At 41.4% G+C, this 22,908-nt stretch overlaps 2 protein-coding genes across 5 annotated transcripts; one reads left to right on the top strand and one right to left on the bottom strand.

The window, feature by feature from the left end:
• Positions 1-5,483: 5,483 nt before the first annotated feature.
• Positions 5,484-15,395, bottom strand: eif5 (eukaryotic translation initiation factor 5). Of its 3 annotated transcripts, none has more exons than XM_028566217.1 (12): positions 15,312-15,395; positions 13,800-14,028; positions 11,876-12,155; positions 11,607-11,688; positions 11,138-11,310; positions 10,899-11,010; positions 10,645-10,772; positions 9,253-9,414; positions 8,657-8,818; positions 7,952-8,116; positions 6,823-6,972; positions 5,484-5,927 (listed from the first exon to the last, which is right to left on the bottom strand). In XM_028566217.1, the coding sequence occupies exons 3-12, from the start codon at positions 11,945-11,947 to the stop codon at positions 5,829-5,831; spliced, it is 1,305 nt and encodes a 434-aa protein (XP_028422018.1). In that variant the 5' UTR covers positions 11,948-12,155; positions 13,800-14,028; positions 15,312-15,395; the 3' UTR covers positions 5,484-5,828. The 3 variants fall into 3 exon arrangements, with proteins under 3 accessions (XP_028422018.1, XP_028422020.1, XP_028422019.1); XM_028566219.1 differs by having other exon boundaries at positions 15,307-15,349; XM_028566218.1 differs by lacking the exon at positions 15,312-15,395 and having other exon boundaries at positions 13,800-14,137.
• Positions 15,396-15,927: 532 nt separating this feature from the next.
• vps29 (VPS29 retromer complex component) lies at positions 15,928-21,249 on the top strand. Of its 2 annotated transcripts, XM_028566699.1 has the most exons (5): positions 15,935-16,032; positions 17,252-17,263; positions 18,554-18,745; positions 19,323-19,558; positions 20,734-21,249. In XM_028566699.1, the coding sequence occupies exons 1-5, from the start codon at positions 16,030-16,032 to the stop codon at positions 20,849-20,851; spliced, it is 561 nt and encodes a 186-aa protein (XP_028422500.1). In that variant the 5' UTR covers positions 15,935-16,029; the 3' UTR covers positions 20,852-21,249. The 2 variants fall into 2 exon arrangements, with proteins under 2 accessions (XP_028422501.1, XP_028422500.1); XM_028566700.1 differs by lacking the exon at positions 17,252-17,263 and having other exon boundaries at positions 15,928-16,032.
• The last annotated feature ends 1,659 nt before the right edge of the window (positions 21,250-22,908 follow it).

Below are 22,908 nucleotides of genomic sequence, written 5' to 3'. Positions count from 1 at the left end.
ATTCTCAATTCAAATTTTCAAACTATGGAGCAAATACTTGTTATATTTTTATACTTGAAAGACAAACAATTTTTTTACTATTGATACATCTGTGGGACATTTTCATCGATTAATTGTGAATACACGTACACAATACCTCCTGTCAGATTGTGTTGAATTGTTAATAGGTATATTTCCGACAGCCCCTGAACGCAGCATCAGTGAGCCCTATTGAACGAGTGGAGGAAGTGAGGAAACCGGCTGATCTGAGTCCCATTGGACCAGAAAGTACAGAGAGGTCTGTCATCATCCAGGAGGAAACGTCTCTGTGGGATTTATTTGGCTTCAAAGGAAAATGTTTCTGCACAAATGCAGATCAAAGGGAGGAAATGCAGAATAACAAGAACAACATTGTACTTTCATTCTTTCCATATTCATACGCAAATGACTCAGATTTTTTCTTAAAATACAAATTTTCTCTAAATATTTGACACACATATCACTGCAAATGTATTGTCTGTCATGTTCAGCTTTGCCACAATAAATTACTTTCCTGAACTATTTTTCCTGATAATCCTAATATCTCACATTTCTACAACTCTCTGATAATCAGAATGTTTTTTTATTTTTTTTTATAATCCTGTCATTTACCAGCTATTTTTATTGATAACACTACAGAAAATAAAGTTGGTGAGTCACGTAAAAACTTTCAAGAGGTGATTTGCAACAAAGTCTTAGTCCCTCCCACTGAGGAGGCACGAGAGAGACGTGAGGAAATCCCGGGAGGAGAGAGCCAACGAGCAAATGTGTTTTAGAGGGATGAGACGTCCTTTCCTCTGTTCATCACACGATTTCGTCAGTATCCTCGCCTATAGATCCTCGATGATCCCTCCTCGATGCTCGCTCCTCAGGGCTGGATGAGAGCTTTGAGACGACCTACACCGAGGAGGGACGGAACCACTTCCGATTCAGCCGAGGACTGAAGAATTCAAGGAGCTATCAATTAGGAACGGAGGCAAGTGGAGGAGTCGGGTAGCCCGGCTCCGCCCTCCTACGTACTTCCACTCAATTTTCATTTTCCTTTAGTATGTCGTCTGGGCAGGGGTGTAGCACAAAATTCTAGGCCCTGTAGAAAGGCATTTTCTATGGGCCAGTCCCCGCATCCACAGCTATTCATTCTAGCATCTTTTCTAGCAACTGGGTACTCAGTGCCCTTTTCCCCCCCAGTCTGACGCCCCTGCGTCTGGGTTTGCGATATATTCGCGGGTTTTCTCCGGCCAATCGTTACCGGTCCAATCAGCGAACAGAGGGAGTGGCTGAGAACGACAGCGTTGAGGTTGTGCGCTAGTTTGAGTTGTAGTTCCGTAACGGCGGCGGAGAAAGATGCAAGCGAAGCCATGCGGTCCGTTGTGGCAACACTGCCGAATATCCAGAAGTCAAAGCCCGAGCAAGAACAATCTTTGCTTAGTTTTGTTGGTGGCCATGGTGTTGTGGCCCTCCTCCCCCACGGGGTTCAGGAACAGTTTGATTTTTCAGCTCGCTCCGTTAGTGGTGAAGGAGTTGGCTAAGGCGAAGGCTAGCGATGCTAAGGCGAAGGCTAGCGATGCTAAGGCGAAGGCTAGCGATGCTAAGCCGACGTCACGACCAAACATTAGCGGTCGGTTATGTACCTGCCTTCATGGAAGTTAACACCTGTCAATGGAGAGTGGCCGTACTCTCTCTACAAATGAAATGGACCAGAGTCTGGTAGGACCTGGCTAGGAGTCGGGGATGCTTTTTTTGCAATTTAAGCGAAATGAGATGCACCGTGGGAGTGGGAGGTTAGCTACCTAACCCACTAGTTCTGCAAAGGGAAACCCTCAACCTAACTACGAAGACAAAAAAAGGCTGAACAACCCGACGGCCCTCCGAGAGGCGGGGTGAAAGAAGGGCCAAAAGGGACAGATTTCTCAGTAACCACTGGAACTGACTCGGACAACCCGTTCAGAGGGTTATGGATCCATCAGGGAAGAATGAAGTGCCAGCATCAACATTGCACTGCAGCGGCAGCAGCTGCAGGTCAGACAAGTGGAACCCTAAGACAGGTCACAAACCACAGCACTGAAGGTTCCATTGTTGTTGAGCGCGGGCAGGAAGAGGAGGAAAGAGTTACAACGGTGGAGGGTAATCTCCCTGAACGTGGCACTAGTGGAGAGCACACCCAGAACAACTTCCAAACCTAACTCCAAGCCTTGTTGGGTACTTTGAAGACTCCAGATGTGCTGCAGCCATCAGGATTTCACGACTGGTTGACAAAGGCTAGAGTTAGGCATTGTCATGGGGTGATCAATCTCCCCCATCTTGTTTGTTGCAGGTTTCGAGATCAGACTCATTAGTTCAAGGCAGGTGGTGGTGGGAGGAGTGAAGTTGCCTTCAGGCCAGAGGCCACCACCATTGAGAGGCTCTGTGGATAACATTCCCACCATATTCCAGACAGCAGCATGTAGAACAAGGCGGCTGAAGAGGATTGATGAGCTTGTGGAGTGGGCAAGAATGATGATCAAGCCCTCCCAGTCTCAAAGTCTCTGAGCTGAGGGTGTCCACCGACTAACTGGTGAGAGCAGCGGGCATCCAAGTATGAACCGGGAGGAAGTGGAAAGTCCAGGAGAAGGTTGACTCAGCAATCAGCAGGTTGCAGCACCGTGAGGTAGTCAGTCTTGCAGAGATGGGGACTCGAGTCGCACTTAATTCGCACAAACGGTGACTTCAGACTTGACTCGGACTCAAGTTTTGAGACTCGTCAACAACCTGTTTTCATGCAATTATTGCTTTTTATATCTAAATTTATTCATGTATTTCTATTTTCTTTTATTAGCGCGTATACGTTTGGGAAACGTATGACGAGCCTCATGTCCCCTGCCCTTTGCCATAATGTGCAACGTAACGCATGTGCTATGCCTATGTGCGCACACTCACATATCAAAAAAAATGCATTGACGATGGCGACAACAAGTCCTCCCGGAGTTGTTCCATTTGTCATTAGTTTTGCTTTCAATAACTTGGTAAACAGTGGCAGTAAGCCGACAGCTACATGCAAGGTGTGTGGCGCCAAGATAAATGATGGCAGATCAACAATGTCGAACTTCAGGTATCTCAAAACGCACCCAGATAGGTCAGTCACTTGCTAATGTGAAAGAGCTTGCCCCTCAAAGACTTGAGACTTGACTTCCAAAAAATCTCTGCAGCCTAGTCCACGAGGGTTGAGCAGGCCTGGGTAGGGGAGAGGCCCCCGTCTCAGGGTCGAAGGCCTCGAAAGTCGAGAGGAAAGCCCTGGTGGTGGCAGAGGTGTCAAAGGCAGAGTAGGAAAGATATAACATTAAAGTGGTGTCACATGGCCAGCAGGGAGGTTGGATGTCGTGGGAAGGTCTTGTGGACAGGGCCCTGTCATGTAGCCTGGTCCTACCAGACTCTGGTCCATTTCATTTTTCCAGAGTCTGGCCTCTCTCCATTGACAAGTGTTAACTTCCTTGAAGGCGGGTACTCTGTTGAAGTTTAAAACTATTGGGTCTGGTAGGACCAGGCTAACAAGAGGGGAGACGACAACTATTGACTTAGCATCGCTAGTGTTAGCCTTAGCCAATTAACTTCCATGAAGGCGGGTACATAACCAATCGCTAATGTTTGGTCGTGACGTCGGCTTAGCATCGCTAGCGTTAGCCTTAGCCAACTCCTTCACCACTAACGGAGCAAGCTGGAAAACCCAAACTGTTCCCGAACCCCGTGGGGAGGAGGGTCATGACATCATGGCCACCAACAAAACTCAGCAAAGATTGTTCTTGCTCGGGCTTTAACTTCTGGATATTCGGCAGCGTTGCCACAATGGACCGCATCTTTCTCCGCCGCCATTACGGAACTACAACTCAAACTAGTGCACGTCATGACCTCAACGTCATTGTTCTCAGCCACTCCCTCTGTTCGCTGATTGGACCGCCAAATATTTGGCCGGAGAAAACCCAAGAATATACCGCAAACCCAGACGTAGTAGTGAAGGAAAATGTAAATTGAGAGGATGTACGTAGGAGGGCAGAGCCAGGCCAACTGTCATGGTCTAATCTGTGGAAGATCCCCTAGGCCAGCCTCAGTTTTCTAATCAGAGCCACTTATGACACCCTACCTTGCCCCTGCAATGACCACCAATCGTTTGGCGCCTCCTGTGCAACACCGCCAATGTGAGCCTCCAGCTTATCCTGACAGGATGCAATCCAGCATTATTTTAAGGGTGCTACAGCTGGTGGCACACAGTCTGGTTCTGAAGAAGCTTGCTGAGGTGGCAGAGACCTGCAGGCAGGAGGCAATTAGCAGATCCCCAGTCCATCCAGTTTGTGAGAGCTGGGGAGAGTGGCAACACCCAGTGCCCAAGGGCCACAGCAAGTCTTCTCCCACCTGGCAAGGAGTGCAGCTTAAGAGCTGACCTGAGGAAGCAGCTTCAGTCCCTAAGGGAAATCTCTCTCTCCGCCCTGACCTTGTGATGTGGTCGGTGGCCAGCAAGACGGTCCTGATGGTGGAGCTCACACTGCCGCGGAAGGGGGGGACGGGACTCGAAGCTGCTCATGAACGGAAGCAGACCAAGTACTCTTGACTTGGCTGCGGAGTGCAGGGAGGCTGAATGGAGGGCTGTCACATACCCAGTGGAGGTGGGGTGCCGGGGTTTTGTTGCCTCCTCGACTGCTTCGAGACACGGCGCTACAGGAGCGAGGCATCGCAAAGCCGTCTACGATCTGGCAGAAGAGGCGTAAAAAAGGTTGCTTCTGGTTGTGTTGGAGAAGGAAGTCAAAATGTTAGGGGCCAGATAACACCTAGGGTATCAGCAGGGGGTGGCTCTGCCACCAGGAGACATACTGGGGGTAAAGGAGCGAAACGTCCCGTCCCCAGCTGACGACCCGTTAAGGTCTGGTAGAGGGGTTTGATCTGTCACCCCCACAGGGCCTCACTTGATTTGTCAGTGGAGGTGTGTCAGGAAGTAATGCCCTGCAGGCAGACCAGCAACCTGTACCTCAAACTTTGAATATCGTCTCAAACAACTCAAAACTATTTTTATACACAGAAACCATGAGAAAAAAAAATAAACAATCACTAAGTTATACCTCCTGTGAAACAAGAGCATTTAAATAATCCTTCAATTCCTACATATTTGGACCATGGCTGCAGCTAGAAAAAAAATGTTCATAATCCCTTAAATCATGAAGTTCATAAAATAAAATAAAAAATATAACAGAATATTCAGTCTACTATTTCAGAATCTGAAGAAACCAGAAAATGTTGACATTCAAGAAGTTGAAAGCAAAGAATTCAAAATTACTTTTAAGATTCATTTATCAACTACTTATATATTTCTACATTTTGGATCTTCTACTCAACAAAATAGGTCTTAGATAAACACACTGCAGCTGGTCCCAGTGCATGTTCTTCATACATTAAACATTTAACTTAAAGATAACAGTAACTACACAAAAAAACAAACCAAGTGTGGTGGATAGCAAAACATTCATTCTTTATTGACTGGAAAAATACAGGGACCAAAAAAGAAAAATGTGCAGTCAAAACAATCCCCAAACACCCATGATTAAAATCCCAAAAGCGACTTCATTTTCATGAATACATCTCAAAATATCAGAGTTAATGTGCAGCAAGTAAAGCGCTATGTTAAGCCATGCCACAAAGCAGAGGAGGGTTTGGGTGGAGGGGGAAGCTAAGGAGGGAGAAGCCAGCCATTTAGGTGGTACGGGGCATCGTGAGTCAAAGCCACAACACAAGAAAAGCATCATCATCATCATCATCATCATCATCATCATCATCATCATCAGAGTCTCTCAGATCGCATCAATGTCAATGTCGTCCTCTTCTTTTTCAGGCTTGTCTGGTTTCACAGTCTCAACTTTGAGCTCGCGGGCAGAGGAAGAGTAGACCACCTGAGGACAGAGAACACCACCAGCGTTACCTTTTATCATCCAACCTTCAACGGACACCGGTGTCTGGAATAAGGCTGCTTTTGGTAAATATACAAGTAGGTTTTTCTATAAAACCTACTTTTTTCCTCCATTTAACAAAAAGAACTCAAGTTGTCAAAAGGTTAAACACAAGCAGCTGTACGTGAACTTCGCCTGAAGGAAGAAAAGAAAACCGTAACCAGGCATTCAGCGCCAACTTTTGGTACTCGTTAGTTTTCACACTTGGGTTTCAAAACAATTAAGAATATTGAGGCTTAACGATCCCCTCCAGACAAGTTGTAGGACATAAAAATACTCTGCTTTGACTAAGAATTCATGTCCACATAACATTGCCACAAGAACATTCAATTACTCTGTTCAAGAGAACATCCGATCCAGAATTCACAAATAATCAAATATGTTAATTTCAAAAGTTACCTACTCTACACAAGACGCGTCTTACTTCACTAAAAAGTCCATTCTCCGTGTTGGGTAACTCAAATTTGATACTGGACTTATGGTTATGATTTAAAAAAAAAGAAAAAAAGAAAAACCATGCCCATTATGTATACATCATAAATTTGGATTTAAATTAAGAATACAGAGGAACTTTCCTTAGTTTTCATCACTGCCTTAATGAACATAGATCGATAGATATAGTTCTTTGGTAATTTTGATATTTGCATATGGAATATGTCAAATATAACACATTCAAAAGGGAATGTTCTGATGAGCAGATTTGATTTGAAGTGTATTGACTGCAGCTACAGACATTTGTTTAAATTTTTTTCTACATACAATTATTTAGCTTTAATGTAGAATAAAAACCCGACTTTGTAAAACAAAGTTGATAAAGTGATCTACGTCTGTCGATTACCTCCACGTTCTCATCGTCATCTTCCTCCTCCTGCTCCTCCTCCTCGCTGCCCTCGCTCTCCTCCTCGGCCTCCTTCAGCCATTTGACAAAAGGAGCAGCCTTAGCGTGGATCTCTTTGGCCAGTTCCTTAGAGACGTACTTCTTAGAAACCTGGTGGAGACACACAGGCAGTCTGGTTGGTGACAGCTCAGACAAATACAGGGACCAAAAAAATGAGAATCCAAAACACATAACCACATTATTAGTGGTGATGATTTAAAGGCTTTACTACAGAGTGCCCAAATGTAAAAAATATACAATACTTTGACAATAACCGACTTATGTGGCAATTTAACTCTAAGCAAAATTAAACTTACAGGAAATTTCAAGGCACAAAGTAAGTTGACACGATGAATTCACAGCTGGATATTTAAGAGATTTTTTTTTGGAAGCCAGTGCAAATATCAGCTATTTTCTTCACATATGTGGTTTGATAAAAACATGAATTCTAGTATAAAAACGTGCAAAAGTGGTTTAACAAAGCTTATGAACATGTTTAAAGTAACATACAGGTAAAAACTGTATGTAATTGAAGAAATTCTTAGTCGACTAACACTCATTCAATTCTATCGACTAATCGATTAGTTGAGTTAATTGACAGATCTGTAAATCGGAGTTTCTCCGCTAAGAGTCATGCAAAAGCACCGCTTTAATTCTTGTGTTTACCAGAGATGTGCTTGTACTTTTTCTTGGAAATAAGTCATTCAGCATGAAAAAAGCATCAAACTTGACTAACCGACTAAAGAAATCTTAGTTGACTAAGACCAAAACGATTAGTCGACTAAGAGGGAGCAGCCCTAGTAAAAATATGCCTTTATTCTAATGTAACAGTTGCATAAAATTAAACCCTCACAGAAGCCAAAAATATGCCCTAAAGCCAATATTTAGCAGATACCAATTTTTTCTCTTCTTTTTTTAATTCATATCAGTTAAAAGCTGACATGTGCTAAGACTTGGGTGAAAAAAAACAAAAAACAATATTTTCTCTAGGTTTTGATTTTCTGGCCAAAATAATACCCATGCTCAGCATTTCAGACCATTGTATACATTTCATATTAAATAAAAAACAAAGCTATCGCCACTCTCCCACCTTCTCTGCCCAGGCGAATATGACGTCTTCCTCCAGCAGGTCCGCGTCGTACAGGTCTTTGAGGATGATGGGAACTCGAGACAGCAACTGGTTCTGATGCAGCTTCACGACACACTCAAAGCCTCCCAGGAGATACTTCTGGGCCTTCTTGTTGCTCAGGCAGAACTGAGTGGGAATTTAAAAATCACAAAACAGTCACGAGAAAGCACTCCCTCTCAATGCCACAAAAGGAGGACAATAGGGTTTAAACGCAGTGCAGATATACCTTAACTGGAAAAGTTTTCTTCCTTGGTTCCCCCCCGCCAAATCGGTAATACCCCTTGTCTGGAATTTATTCTTTTTTTCCCTTTAAATATTTTAAAAAGATTTGTTGATTTGTACATTTGGCAAGCATGTACAGCAGTCTTTATTTCAATGTTAGGTGGCTTACTTTTACAAGCCCTCTGGTTTATTTTTTATGCCCCCTGTGCATTTTATTATTTATTTTATTCATATTATACATTTCTTCGTTTTCAATTTGTACATGTACAAATAAAAAAAATTAATATGGTGTTACATTTGATCTACAGACATGTTTCAAAGTGCAGGAGAGGATGTTTTGAGATTCATCAAAGAAAATGAAGCATGAAGTTTCAGTTTCCAATCGGCCCATCTGGGCCCAAAGATGGCCTTGTGACAACTACAGTGGTGCATCATTCAACTTACTCGCAGGAAGTGGCGCTTGTACTTCTTGATCTGGTCGCGGATGTTCTCGTTGAAGAGCAGCTCGCTGAGGATGAGGGGGCCCATGGCCTTCACATCCAGACGCTCTGCCTCTGCCAAGATCTCCTTATCGGCTCCGTCGATGGTTTTATTCTCCTTCTTGTGCTGCAAATGGAGCGCAGTAAAGTTAGGAGGGGTGGACACGCAAGTCAACATTTAAATGGTCCCTTCATGTTGCCCTTTATTCTTCTGTGAATAACTGAGAATTTACACCTAAGTCAAGCAAAATCATAATAAATAAAGTTTTAAAAGTTATTAAGAATCACCACACTTTTAAATTCTTAAGATCTCTTTTCAGCTCATACATTAATACTTTTTTTGTAAAGATTTTTTGGGCATTTTAGACTTTTATTTGACAGGACAGCTGAAGACATGAAAAGGGAGAGAGCGGGAATGACATGCAGCAAAGGGTCGCAGGTCAGAATCGAACCTGCGGCCGCTGCGTTGAGGAGTAAACTTCTATATATGGGCGCACGCTCTACCAACTGGGCTACCTGGGCACCTATCATTTTACATCCTAGGAAGAATTGAATCCTTACTTTAACAAAGTTGTAGAACAGGTTGACCCTCTCCTCCAGTGGTTTCTCCAGGTCCTCGCTGAGTGTCAGGTTCTTGGCGTGGTCGCTGATCTCCTCCATTCGCCTCCTCTGCGCCTCCTCTGTAGTCTCCTCTGCCCAGTCCTCATCGTCGTCATCTCCGTCCTGACAACGCAAAGGTCCGAGAAACGGATTGAAACGCAGGCTAAAAGTTTTAACGGCAGCGTCTTCCATACAGTACGCTGGAATAAGCTGAAACATTGAAATATGAATCCGTGCTTTCCATACACGGGGCCATACGTCTGCGCAGACAGGAACGACCAATACTTTGCATCAAAACCATTCATACAGGCAGATATGCAAATGTGCGACACTTAAAGAAAAATATTCGCCCGGGCATTTGGCTTGTCAAATGTAAGAACAGAAAAGGTAAATGCTGCCTTTGTCAAGGTCAAGGTCAATGTGTTATAAAGTTTCCCCATTATGTTCGGAAGACAGCCTCCTGTTGAATTATAACCCTTACGAGTTAAAACAAACAAAATAAATAAATAAAACAGGATTGGTTGATGCCTTTAGTAGTGGGGGGAAAAGCTCAGAAGAAAAAAAAAAAAAAAAAAAAAATAGATTATGCTATTACAATTAGTAACGCTGCTTTTTATTCAGTTTCCGTGTGAAAGAAAAAACAAGTAGCTGTATGAGAACGTTTCCTAAAAAAAAATTTTATTAAATAAATAAAAGGAGAGTATGAGTAACCAGGCAAGTACTGGTTAGTTTTCACATTTCAGATATCCTGATCTGGTCTGGTCTTTAAAGAGCCCCTCCAGATAAAATACTCTGCTTTGACTAATCATTTCTTATGAGTTTTTAATCCCACAAAAAAAAAAAAATAGTTCAATTAACTGGTTAAACCATTCTTTAAATGACATCCGGTCTTCCTCCTTAGAACTGACCTCTGGATGCAGCAGTAAACAGCCCAATCATCTTATCCAACTGCAAATGTTTGCTGAGGCTCGAGGCTTCTTCTGTTGAACACTTTGGACTACTAGCTTTAAACTCTAAACCCAGATTTTGTCAACAAAACTCTAGTTGATAAAGCTCAATCACCACACTGATTAAATAAGAATCAAGAGCAACACTGGACTGCGTGATAGGGAGGGACTTCTGATCTTTGTTTTGGCAATGAGTCAGCTGCTCACAGGGACGTTGAACTCCGCGAGCACTTTGAGCTAACAAACCTTTTCGCAAAGTGAGCAAATAACAGAGTGGTCCGGTGTCTGACTGGAATCATCAGGCTGTGCGCTTGCTGTTGAGAAGCCGCCTGACTCTCATACCGGTGGAAATGTACAGTAGCTGCTAAAGACTCTCTGGTTGCCTGATCCTGAACTAACAACCCACCACAGGATTAGGAGCGTCAAAGTTCTCTTGGTTTCCGGCTTCGCTGCCAGATCCGTTCTCCTTGTCCTTCTTGCGGTTCTTCTTCTCCTTCTCTTTCTTTACAGATGCGGACCCACCTTCAGTGGTCTCTGTTATCGGAGAAATAAAACAGTTAGTATATATCAAAATCTGCAAGTTCAGATTATGTTCGACACCAACAGGGAGCTGGACCATCAACTCTGCCTCTAACTACTAGAAAGAGCTCAAAATCGGACCTGGTGGGTTTTTGAGGATGAATGTGCAGAGTTTGTGTCTGGTGTCGAGCATGCCGCGGTATCCACAGGCCTTACAGGAATTGCCAATGGTTTGTTTCTTGGGATTGACATGCTGAAAGAAAAAGAAAAAATATTTAGATGGAAAAAAAAAAACTAGAAAAAAAAAAAAAAAAACTAAAAAAAACCTACACAATCAAGTCTTCACTGGATCTCCGTTAAAGATGCCGGGAAATATTTACCAGATCAGTTTCAGGGTTGTCACACTCGGGACACAGCACAAATTTCCTGATGAACCCATCAAGCATGTCCTGCAACTTGTTCGCCTCGTGGGATCCGTTGACGATGTAACGGTCGTTTTTGCTATCAAACTGGGTCTGAGCACCGAGTTCACAACCAAAAAACTTGGTCGGGTCTGTGAAGAAGATCAGAGGACGCAATGAAATGGGTCATCTGGTTAGCCAATTCTAAAACATCACAGTAAGCTCGCATTACATATATAGTCCCTATGCATTGTAATGTAAATTCAGAAGAGATAAGAAGGGAGACATGCAAGTAAAGCTTTGAAACAGGAACACAGCAGGGGTTAAAAGACAGTTTTTAAGTTTGGTTTATTTCTGAATTGACTTTTTTCCCCTTAGTGTAACACCGGCCAGATGGTGGGAGTAAGACAAACAGAAGATGATACTGCACATGGCATGTGTTACTTACATGTTGGAGGCCTGTTCAGTGCCTTTGCAACATCAACCATGTTGACAATGACCGTCTTGATTCCATTCCCTTTGCCTTCAACCTGGATGAGAAAAAGACAGAAAACAGACCATCAACACCCAAAATTACAGTCATCCCTTTACGTGCATTTCATAAATGTTATCTCAGGCAACTTGAATTTGATTAGTCAACATGATGAAGCTGGTGTTCTCTCAACTTCTAGCTAGATAGATTTATATTTGCAACTCAAACAAACCAATCCCAGTTACCTTGGCAATCAGACGGGGCATCTTGTAGCGATAGAACTGGTCTGACACGCTGCGGTTGACGTTGACAGACATTTTGGCTGGATGTTAGCACTATCAGTAAGATAAAAGGATCTTGGTTGGGGATTTTTCGGGATCTTCTGTCTGGAAAAGAGGGGATGACATAAACGACTGCAAGCGCGCTCTGTCTCTGACATGAAAAACGCTGTGCCGCTGTGGCCGCAAGCTCCTTTCTTGAAGGCTAGATTTCCACCACACAGGTTCCAACGGCTGCGCAACAGCTCTGAAAGAGGAAAGTGACAAAAATAATGAATATTTAAATAGAAAAAAATAAACAGCAACTTCATAGTAGCCTCTGCTAGCTAACTTGAACACTTTAAAACTTTGATTTAATACAGTTTATTCTTCTTCCAAATATTTTAATTGTACTTTACACTGAATGCAAATTGCTGTTTGCCCAGTACCATATGTGCAAATATGCAGTTGTGTTTCTACACATTATAAAGTCTGTGCCAGAATTCAGGGAGAACCCTCAAATACATTTATTAAAATCAGTATAAATTGATTTATTTTAAAGTTGTATTTCCAAAAACCCACTGGTTTGAGCTTCTAGCCTGGTTAAAAAGGTCAATATTTAATGGCTTGGTTTTGTATGATGGCAAACTAAATATTTTGGGTTTTAGACAATAGGTCAGTCAAAATAAGCAATTTTAAGGGATTAATTAAGGTTCTGGGAAATTGTGATGATTTTTTTTTTTTATTATTATTGTTGTTGTTATCCGACAGTTTAAAGCCCAACCAATTACAACACTGATAAAATCATTTCTTTTTATATTAAAAGTTGTTTGGTACTCGATAGTTCCAATTCTGCAGTGAATGATGATTCTTGGGTGACTGCCACCATTTAGCCAGACCGGACAGAATTATGATTAGGGCTGTGTTCGAATGAAGAAATTCTTAGCCGACTAACACTCATTCAATTCTATCGACTAATCAATTAGTTGATTTAAATCGACAGATCTGTAAATCGGAGTTTCATGCAAAAGCACCACTTTAATTCTTGCGTTTACCAGAGATGTGCTTGTACGTTTTCTTGGAAATAAGTCCTTCAGCATGAAAAAAAAAGCATTAAACTTTACTAATAGACTAAAGAAATCTTAGTTGACTAAGACCAAAACGACCGATTAGTCGACTAATCGAATAAGAGGGAGCAGCCCTGATTATGATACATGTTCGTCAGTCCAGAAGGACGGGCAATAGAGAGCCCAGATTTTGGTTCTTTTTGATTGATCTTAACTACCTGCGTTGGTAGATTACAAATGTGAAAAGCCTCAGAAAAATACTGCTGGCAAAATCAAATCCAGCAAATATCCATGTGACCCAACAGTGAGCAAGCAAGACCGATTAATTAAAAGAAAACTAAAACCCAGGCACTGTACTGGATTCTTTTGTAGTCATACTCGTACAAAAATTGTTTTGCAAAGCCTTTTGTCTTAAATGAGGGCCTCTGGCTTTAGTCACATAAGGCCTTCTCTTGTTATTAGGTCACAAACAGGAGGCCTAGCAGCTGCTAAACAACTCTGCCCCTGCTCACGGCTTTAACACCGGCACGTCTGTAGTTAACTCAGCCAACACGAAATGACTCCCAGCCGGTTTGACAGTGACAGTGACGCCCGGGGCTGAGGCGTTTCAGAAGGGCAGGGGTCGAGTCGTTTTCATACGGAGGCTAACTAGCTTAGCTGGCTGCTTGGTGCAGAGTGCGTCATACAGTCACTGCACACGAGTGAGGGGACTGGGAGACGCCATTTTGATACAGTGGCACAGAAAACACTTCATATTGCACAATAACAACGCCGAGAGACTAACCACACATCATACATATTCGCTAAACATCAAAAACGCGACATGAATTATTCCCACAACTTACCGTTTTCGCAAAACAAAGACATAAACACAACGCTGATCGTCCAAGAGCCGCAGTGAACGGTGGTCGATGGTTGGCGCTGGTGTTGTATTGATTGCAGCAGGGCTTCTTAATGGTTTTTCGGCTCCCAAAGATGCACAGTTAAACACCCGAAAGCGTCCAAACAGTGCAGGCGCCAGGCTCAGAGACAGAAGGGGGTTATTATCCGGAACGTCCTCGGGGTTTGGGGAACCTTTGGGAGAAGAGGCGCATTGTTATCCATACAAACTGCGGACTAAAAAATGCCAACGTTAGCATCATCAGGTGTGACAGCCGATGTCGTTCATTGGGTGTGTAGCTCGACCGTCACGTACAGTATTATAAAGACATATGCGGCATTCACGTGGTGTCGGAATAATCGGAAAACCTAGATCCCGATCGGGAATATTAACACAAATGCCGCCTCAAGTCTGAACAACTCGTAAAGTCTGCTAAGGTTTTGCTACACGACATGCCAAGTTGGCGTTATATTACGCAGTAACATGACGGACTAAAGTAAATGTTGGGTTAATGATAGGGAACCTTTCATTAATGTATCAATTGCATCTCAATTTTGTTGCTCAAATGTAATTTGGTATTGGGTTGTAACAGTTAGTTGCTGCCCACGTAGCGTGACCTTAACTTAGTTAAAAAAGTTATTTTAAACAGTCTTTATACACTTATAATTGTAATATATCTATTATGTATTTATGTTATAGACCGTAGCTGTACTTCGCCTTATTGTAAATTCCTTGCCAGTGAACACTTACTTTGGTAACTAATATGATTTAAATTATTATTAGAATTAACAAATCAGGTATAGCAATATTTGAGCGGTTTGAGATAACGTAATGTTACGTCACTGGTGCAGCAACAAGTCTTGGACAAAATCGGTCATCATCACCGTGTTGATTACACGCTCTACGTCTCAACAATAAAATACAGCACATTTTATTTGTAGCATCCATGTTGTTTAAACGAGTCACGAACACACATCGAAGTCAGGAGAACGACTTCCCGAACTAATGAAATGGGAAAATCCGAGGAGCACCTGACTGCAGCATAACCAAAGTCAGGACGATTCCCAAAGGTTCCGTTAGGTCTAGTACACGTGTATCATCGTTACATCACCCCCACATTATAACAAAATACGTTCATAAACGTACATGTATCCTCACGGTGATAAGAGTATATTGTGCGTCTCAAAACAGCTTCGTCGTCAGTCCGTTAGCTATATAAATAGGCGCTCACAGCTCACGGCATTAACGTTAGGCACTCCGGGAAATAGCCAGAGCCCAGATGCTAAAGCGAAGACGTTCCACAGCTACGCAGTTCCTAGCCTGACGACGCGGTTGGGTAAAGATAATACGTGATTGACCAAAACATGTAACGTTGGTTTAGCGAATTACACTTATTCCGTGGAATTACGACCATCGATGTGAAATTCACATCAGAATGAGGCCGAAGAAAACCTGATGAAATTATTTCGCACCTTACCTCTCGAATGTTCTGCGAAACACTGCTTCTAACGTCGCTTTTACTGACGAATGTCAAGCCAACAGACGCAACAAAGGTAGCAACTTCCGGTCGTAGCATTTAGAAAAACAAAAGTCCGCTTTCGTCGTTTTTTTTTATTCAAGAACAATAATATTAAAAAACAAGAATAGGACAGTTTAATCATCACATACACCACATATAATATAAAAACACCTAACAGTTATTACGCTTTTAAAAATAAGAAATAAACAAAATCACAGGGGATATTTAATGACGCAAACTATGAACAAGGCAAATTCCTTGTATATCAAAACTTACTTGGTAATAAACCTCATTCTGATTCTAACATAGCTATTTTTTTAATTAGTGGGCTAAATATATATAATTAGTAAAATATCTTAATACTTCTTCCACCACTGATAATATCTTTGACATATGAAATATGGGAGTCTTATGTAGCCTGTTTGCAGGACTTTTTCAGACTCATAAAATAATGTTAGTCATGCAGTCTTTCTTTCAGAACTGATTTCAAGGATTTAATGATTCCCCCATTACATTAGACGTTAAGTTTCACTTATTTTATGTGGAAAGGACAAAAGGAAGTATTGTATCTTACGCATACTCTGACATTCTCTGCGCTCATTGGCTGACGGCTTGACGCTGTACGTGTTGCGTAGGCGCTTCCTCAACTTGACTAGCAGAAACAGCTAAATAGAAGATGGTGAGTATAAAATGGCGAAAAGGCCACAATTTCCCACATTTACAGCCCGCGTTTTGAGCACTTTTCTCGCACGATGTTTTCTAAGAGTAGTTGGCGACGTAAAGAGGGCGACATCATGGTTTTAAACGCGTCAACACAGTCTAAATTTTTTTTTTTTAGCAAAGCTTCATTCCGAGATGGATCAACGATCACATGACAGCTGGGCAGTTTAGTCTCCCAAAAAAAATTCACTGCAACAAGCTCCAAGCACCCTTAAAGACACTCTTTTCACTTGCACGGTGGTCTTTCAGCTTGTCACGTTTGTTCATCAACAATTCTTGTCTGTTTAGTTGATATCACGACATTTTGTTGTTTTTCTGTATGTCAACCAGTAAGCTATCCGGGCTAACAGGCTAACAGCTACTTTATCATATGAGGCACTTTTTTTTTTCTTTCTGTCCAGCAATATTGATGTTTATCACCCAGTTAACTGTAACTGACTTAAAGCCAACTAGTAAGACAAAGTGTTTTCACAACTGCAAGTTATTTATTAGTTTATATTCATTCATCTCTCTGTCTTTATACATTTTATCTGGAATGACAATAGGTTGTACAATCAGAATCAGAATGAGATTTATTGCCAAAGTAAGTTTTCACTTTGGCAATAAATCTGTCACGCGTTTGGTGCATACAATAAACATATGGCATGGGAATAAACAACAGCAAAGTACTGCAACAGTCAAGAACATAAATATATAATGTAAATATTACAATAAAAAACGCAAAAGACAGTACAATAATTAGGAGCAAGATATTTGTAATAACAAGTTCAGGTGCAGTTTAAATCTGTGTTGTTCGTCGATTATAATAACAAAATTCCCATCTGCACTTTTGATTTGCTTCCCCACATGATTTTGCTCCCACACCGTCAGGTGAAAAGTATAAATATGCTTTATCATCCTCACTAACCATCAACCATTAACAATCGATTCAACCACATTGTCGTTTAACTTTTCTTGTTTTGTTTTTGAATGATTACCTGTCTACTTAATCCATTCACTTTTTAATTTCTAATTTCAGTTTTTCCCCCCTCTTGTCCCAACTCTTTCTTGTCTTTTGTTTTTCTTTTTTGTATCTTTGATCATGCCACGTGTCGTTCTCTCCACGCACATCCTGTCTTCCTTCCTATCTCACCCACTCTCCTTCTCCCACCCCTCATTGCCTGTCTGCAATCAACCAGGCTGGTCACCGGGTAAGTTCCCTCGCTCTGTGTTGGATCCCTGTTTTCTGCTCGCCTTTCTGCCTGCTACACTAACATGGGGTCAGGATTGCACAGCTGTGGAGGTTTGCTCTTTCTGCTGCTAATTCAGCAACTCCAGTGCTAGGATGTGGTGCCCGGCAGGCTACAATGCTTTAATCACACCTGCTCTCGACTGTTGACCTGAACAAGAAGATACTCATTACTCCATTAAACAAAATAGTTAAGAAATAAGTCAGAGTAGGAAACCTAAAGCCCCCGTATATTATATCAAGAATGTGTGTAGAAATATAGTATGACTCAGACAGGCTTTAAGGTCATGTTTCACAACTTCAAATGATTGTTCTTTTTTGTAGTCCTTACTAGTGATTCATCTATTTAAAAACAAGAACTCCTCCTGGAGGCTTTCCACTTTAGAAATAATGAGCTGTCCTGATTGGACAAATGTTTAGCAATTCTTAGTAAGGAAATCCAATCCGGACCAAGTTTCCTGTTTTGTGAATGACGATCGATGCGATAACAATAACTTTAGTCGCTCAGACTAAATAAATACTTACCAATGTTTTTACAGTGCATGTGTATGAGGTGAATATTCCTCTAATTGCACACATTTCATTTTTGTCCTGGTTTGTCTCAAAGCTCACCAGCTGTATGCACCGTTTTATCAGCTAAACTGATTTATGGTGTAAAATAGAACCCTGAAATGTTTCTTTCTTTCTTTCTCACCAAAGTTGTAACATGCAACCACAACTAACATTTACAACATCTCTCTGCTGGCCAGTGGAGTTAAAAGGTTATTTTTGGGTTTCGTGTTTAGTATAAACCTTCAAGTTTTTTGGTGTTTGATTCTTATTGACTTCTTGTGTTGTGTGAAAACATAATTATCTCGCTCTCATGTTCTACATCTGCTATTGAGTGTCTGAAATCCTGCTGGTTCAATCTAGATTTTCCTAAAGTTTTTTTTTTTTTTGGATTATGAAAGAAGTTACATTCACAACTCAGTTTGAATTCGGACACTTAATAATCTCAGCTTATCACTCACAAATATTGCTTATTTACAAGTTTACGCTTTAAAACTGGACAGTATTTTGATGGTTGTAAACGAGAAAAAAGACGACTTGGGAGTACAGTGGTTTTGGTGGATCCCGACCTGTGGCATCCCACAGAGCTCTATCCTCAGCCCACTTTCTTTTTTCAGTGTTCAGAAGCGACATCTCAGCCTGAACTCTCCCTCATCGGTGGGTGACTAACCTGTCCGTGTGTGTGTCTGTGCGATATTATCAGTTGGTCCTGGTGTTAGGTGACCTGCACATCCCCCACCGGTGCAACACCCTGCCAGCCAAGTTCAAGAAGCTGTTGGTCCCGGGGAAGATCCAGCACATTCTCTGCACAGGCAATCTGTGCACCAAGGAGAGCTATGACTACCTGAAGACTCTCGCTGGAGACGTCCACATAGTCCGAGGAGACTTCGACGAGGTCTGTCTGTGTGTTTGTAGACAACAATGAAAGAAAAAAGTCATATTCATTACACCACCATACAATGACAAAATGACCAACCCAGTTACTTTAATCATGTTGAGGGAGTCATTAATTAAGCTGTCAGTGTGAATGCAAAATTACGAGTTCAGCTACTTGATATGTGTGTATACTTATCAATGTGTTGGGGGAATGACGTTGTTCTTCAAAGTCCAGCAGATTTTTTATTTTACAGATTTTCCAACAGAGGTTTTAAACTAAGAATACAGATGGGTGGAAAAAAAAAGACATCATTTATGTGACTGAATATTTAATTGCAAGAAGAAAGTGAAATGGATCTCTTGCCGGTAATAAAGAATAATTGCAGCGTAATGAAATTGTAATTACTCCCTTCCCGCGAGTTTTACCTTCCTAGTTAATTAATTTTTTAGAAAAAGTCACATTTAAGAACTGGCATCCTTTGCTGTGTCTGGTTAAACCTATGCACATCACAGTTTACAGTGGTATAGTACTAAGAACAAGTGTATTATTCCCAGAATAGCACTTTCAAATTAAAATCTTTTATGTTCCCTCTCAGAACCTGAACTACCCGGAGCAGAAGGTAGTGACAGTGGGCCAGTTTAAGATTGGTCTCATCCACGGCCACCAGGTGATCCCCTGGGGCGACATGGCCAGTCTGGCGCTGCTCCAGAGACAGCTGGATGTCGACATCCTCATCTCTGGGCACACGCACAAGTTCGAGGCATTCGAGAACGAAAACAAGTTCTACATCAACCCTGGTTCGGCCACAGGAGCCTACAGCGCACTGGAAAGGTAGAGGAGTCATTCACACGGGTGTAACGCCGCCTCCCACTGTAACCACAAAGGATGGAAGTGGGGACACATTTCAATTTAAGCGTTAAAATAAAAAATAAAATCACTTGTTTACATTTGTAGCACATATACATGTAGCCTAGATACAAATTGGCAAAGTTTTTATTATTTTTTTCCATTTTAGCACTGATTATAAAACTGATTTCCGATTTCCTTTCATGTGAGCAGCATAAATCAGAATTAGGACACCGTGAGCTGAAGTGTGATTATTTGTGTTGTATTAGAATTGTACAACTACAGACATTGGTAAGTTGATAAATGGGCACAGAAAGCGCAGCAGTTTATTCCAAACAAATCAAATTTGCTTGTGTTCTCAGACTGTTGTTTAATGCAGCAAACATTAGTGCATTCACCATGATGTGTTTATTTGCTGGCATCCATTTCATCTCAGTCATGGTAGGTAGAGACACAGAAATTAAAATAGAGAAAGAGAGAAATAAAGATTCAGATTCAGATTGTTCATATAAAATATAATCAACTAATAAATTATGATTTATTATCATAGATAACTCTACCCAGCAGTGAATACAGTTAATAAGATTAGCCCCATCTCTGCCAGCTACAATATTAAAGTGATGAACACTTGAATGCATCAATAATTATAATTCAATGTATATTATTCTGTAATGGGCCATTCTGCATAATGGATATGTTTACCTTTTGGTATTTTTAGTATATTTTGATGCTTATAGTTCTAGACTTTTACTAAAGTATCATCATCAGTGTCTGTAGCAGCTCTTTCCAGAAAATCTATTTATTTGATAGAACGTAGTTCCAAAACAATGTTGCTGTCATTTTTAAATGGCAAGAGCAACTTCAGGAGTGGAATAAGTAGTCAGATCTTCTACTTAAGTACATGTAACAATACCACCAGTTCAAAAATACTCTGTTACAAGTAAAAGTCATGCATTCGACAGCAACCTTTTTTTTTTTTTTTTTTTTTTTTTTTTTTTTTGAAACTACGTACTATCAAATAGATTTTGTGGAAAGGACTGCATCGGACACTGATGATGTTCCCTAGTGCGAGTACATCAGATGTAACAGTAGAAACCACGCTGACCAGCAGTGCAGGCCACGCCCTAACCTAAGAATACATCTGTCTCCTCTCCTTACAGCAACATCATCCCCTCTTTTGTATTAATGGACATCCAGGCGTCTACAGTGGTGACGTACGTTTATCAGCTGATCGGTGATGACGTCAAGGTGGAGAGAATCGAGTACAAGAAATCTTAAAAGGACGGCTTGAGGAGGACGAGGAGGGGTTGGGTTTGCGTGGCTCAGTGTATCGTTTCATTCCTTTTCCACCAGGGGGCAGCATCTCCCCTGCAGTCACCAAAATGTTAATGCTGTAACAAAGCTGTGCAGTAACTTAACTCTAAAAGAAACGTGTATTATATTGTTTATAAGTCATCAGCATTTGCTTGTGTCCAAGCTGTCATTTGGTAACTGTAGAGAATGCAATAACGTCACATGTTTTTGTTATCAAAAAGAAATATTTGGTGCCATTTTTCTTCTTTTCGTTTTGTCATTTTCACCCCCATCATGTCCTGTAAGCATCAGACCTTTAGCTTCACGTAGTCGGCCTTTTTGCATTCATTTATTTACCACAATAAAGATCTAATTTCACTCCATTACTTGTTTTGTCTAAATAATACTGACAATTATAATAATAATAATGATTGTGTACATATAATGGATAACACTGTGATTGAGGTAGTAGGGGAGGAGCAGTTACTGAAGGGGAAATCCAGATGTTGTATTTTATTGTTCCTGTTAGTGGTTAAAGATCCCAGAAGTCCCCAAATTTTCTACCAGCTCTCAGTTAATGTTGGCCAAAAAAGTAAGTGGACACCTTTAACATTGCACCCTGATGTGATAGCTGTACATGTCATTCCATTTTTAAGCACGGGCATTGGGGCAAGTAACCATATTTAGTCACTTCTGCACACACTCAAAATGCCCTCCCCCTGCCTCCATTTGGAGTTGTGGAGTCATGTGGTTTTCTCTCAGCCAATCAGGGGAGATCAAGCTATCTGACAGATATTGACATCATGGCATCTGAACAATCCGCAGTGGCCTGGAGCACCTCAAACACAGCCATCTTCCAGAAATCATAAATATTGCTTTTTTTAACCTGGCTTCTCCCACAGCTATGGTAATAACATCATAACTAAACATGGTAAGTTGATGTAACTCACAAATTATTTGGTTGAATAGTTGTGTTAAAGATTGAGATTGTTGTTATTTGCACAGCATTTTTAAAAAATAGCTTAATGTTGGGCTGAAATCTAAATGCACCATATTTGATCATATGCCCCGTTCACCTAAGACTAGCATGAGTGGCACAAGTGTCCATTTTTAGACATATGTCTATGAATGTATGTTTTTTATTATAGTTAAATGGCATACATAGGTGCTTATTTTTAGTGTGAGGCCTAGTACTGTGTGAATTCATTTTAATTACTCAATATTGGTTTGTGATAAAACACAACTATGAGTAAATATAAGTGGGCTACCAGTAATTATAATTGATTTTTCTGTTTTTATATTTTCTATGTCAATACTCCTTTTTTTCCAGTAGATCTAAATTACACTGTTACTGTTTTCCTTTGGCTTAATATTGACTTAAAAGCATATACCTTTTGCAGCTGTCTGCTCCGCTCTTTTATGGGGAGAGGGATACCGTTGTTGTTCCTGTAAACCCTGCCAGAGATGATGATAGCTCAGAGGAAGAAGACAACGATGTGGCAGATCCCGACTTCCTTCCACGCACCCACAACCTGGACATTGATGGCCCTTCTGCCAAAAGGAAGTGCATGGGGCCTGCAGTTGAGGTGCTTGCAGATGAGGACCTGGGCGAAAATGATGACAATCAAGAGCTGGCACCAACAGCAAAAAGGCCCACTAACAATAGGAAGCCAGAACCCCAGGAACCCTCTAGAAGAAGGTTGATCTGGACAGACCACCCCTGCCTGAATACCAGCACATTCCCCCTGACTTCATGCAAAGTCCATTTGATTATTTCAGCAGGTACTTCAGTCGTAATAAGTAATCTCGCACATAACATATCAAACCAACCCAGATGAACATTAACACCCCTTTGCCACCACTGAGTTAGAAATTATGAGCCACAAAGTTCATAATTTCATCATCACTGGTGGCAAAGGTGGTGTTGATGTTCATCTGGGTTGCATATAAGTTGGTTTGATATGTTAAGTGCGAGATTACTTCACGACTGAAGTACCTGCTGAAATAATCAAATGGACTTTGGATGAAGTCAGGGGTGGGTT

Source organism: Perca flavescens, chromosome 20 (assembly GCF_004354835.1).
Source record: "Perca flavescens isolate YP-PL-M2 chromosome 20, PFLA_1.0, whole genome shotgun sequence".
NCBI lineage: Eukaryota > Metazoa > Chordata > Actinopteri > Perciformes > Percidae > Perca > Perca flavescens.
Note: the sequence above shows the minus strand (reverse complement) of the source record. Positions and strands in the feature narration are given on the sequence as shown.

Excerpts from the sequence above, each read along its gene's own strand:
- eif5 (XM_028566217.1), bottom strand. The coding sequence starts at position 11,947 with ATGTCTGTCAACGTCAACCGCAGCGTGTCAGACCAGTTCTATCGCTAC. Across the intron at positions 9,415-10,644 it reads TTGACGCTCCTAATCCTGTG|GACGGAGATGACGACGATGA; the intron begins GTGGGTTGTTAG and ends TTGCGTTGTCAG. Across the intron at positions 8,819-9,252 it reads TGTTCTACAACTTTGTTAAA|CACAAGAAGGAGAATAAAAC; the intron begins GTAAGGATTCAA and ends CTCCATTTGCAG.
- vps29 (XM_028566699.1), top strand. Across the intron at positions 18,746-19,322 it reads TCCGAGGAGACTTCGACGAG|AACCTGAACTACCCGGAGCA; the intron begins GTCTGTCTGTGT and ends GTTCCCTCTCAG. Across the intron at positions 19,559-20,733 it reads GCCTACAGCGCACTGGAAAG|CAACATCATCCCCTCTTTTG; the intron begins GTAGAGGAGTCA and ends CTCTCCTTACAG.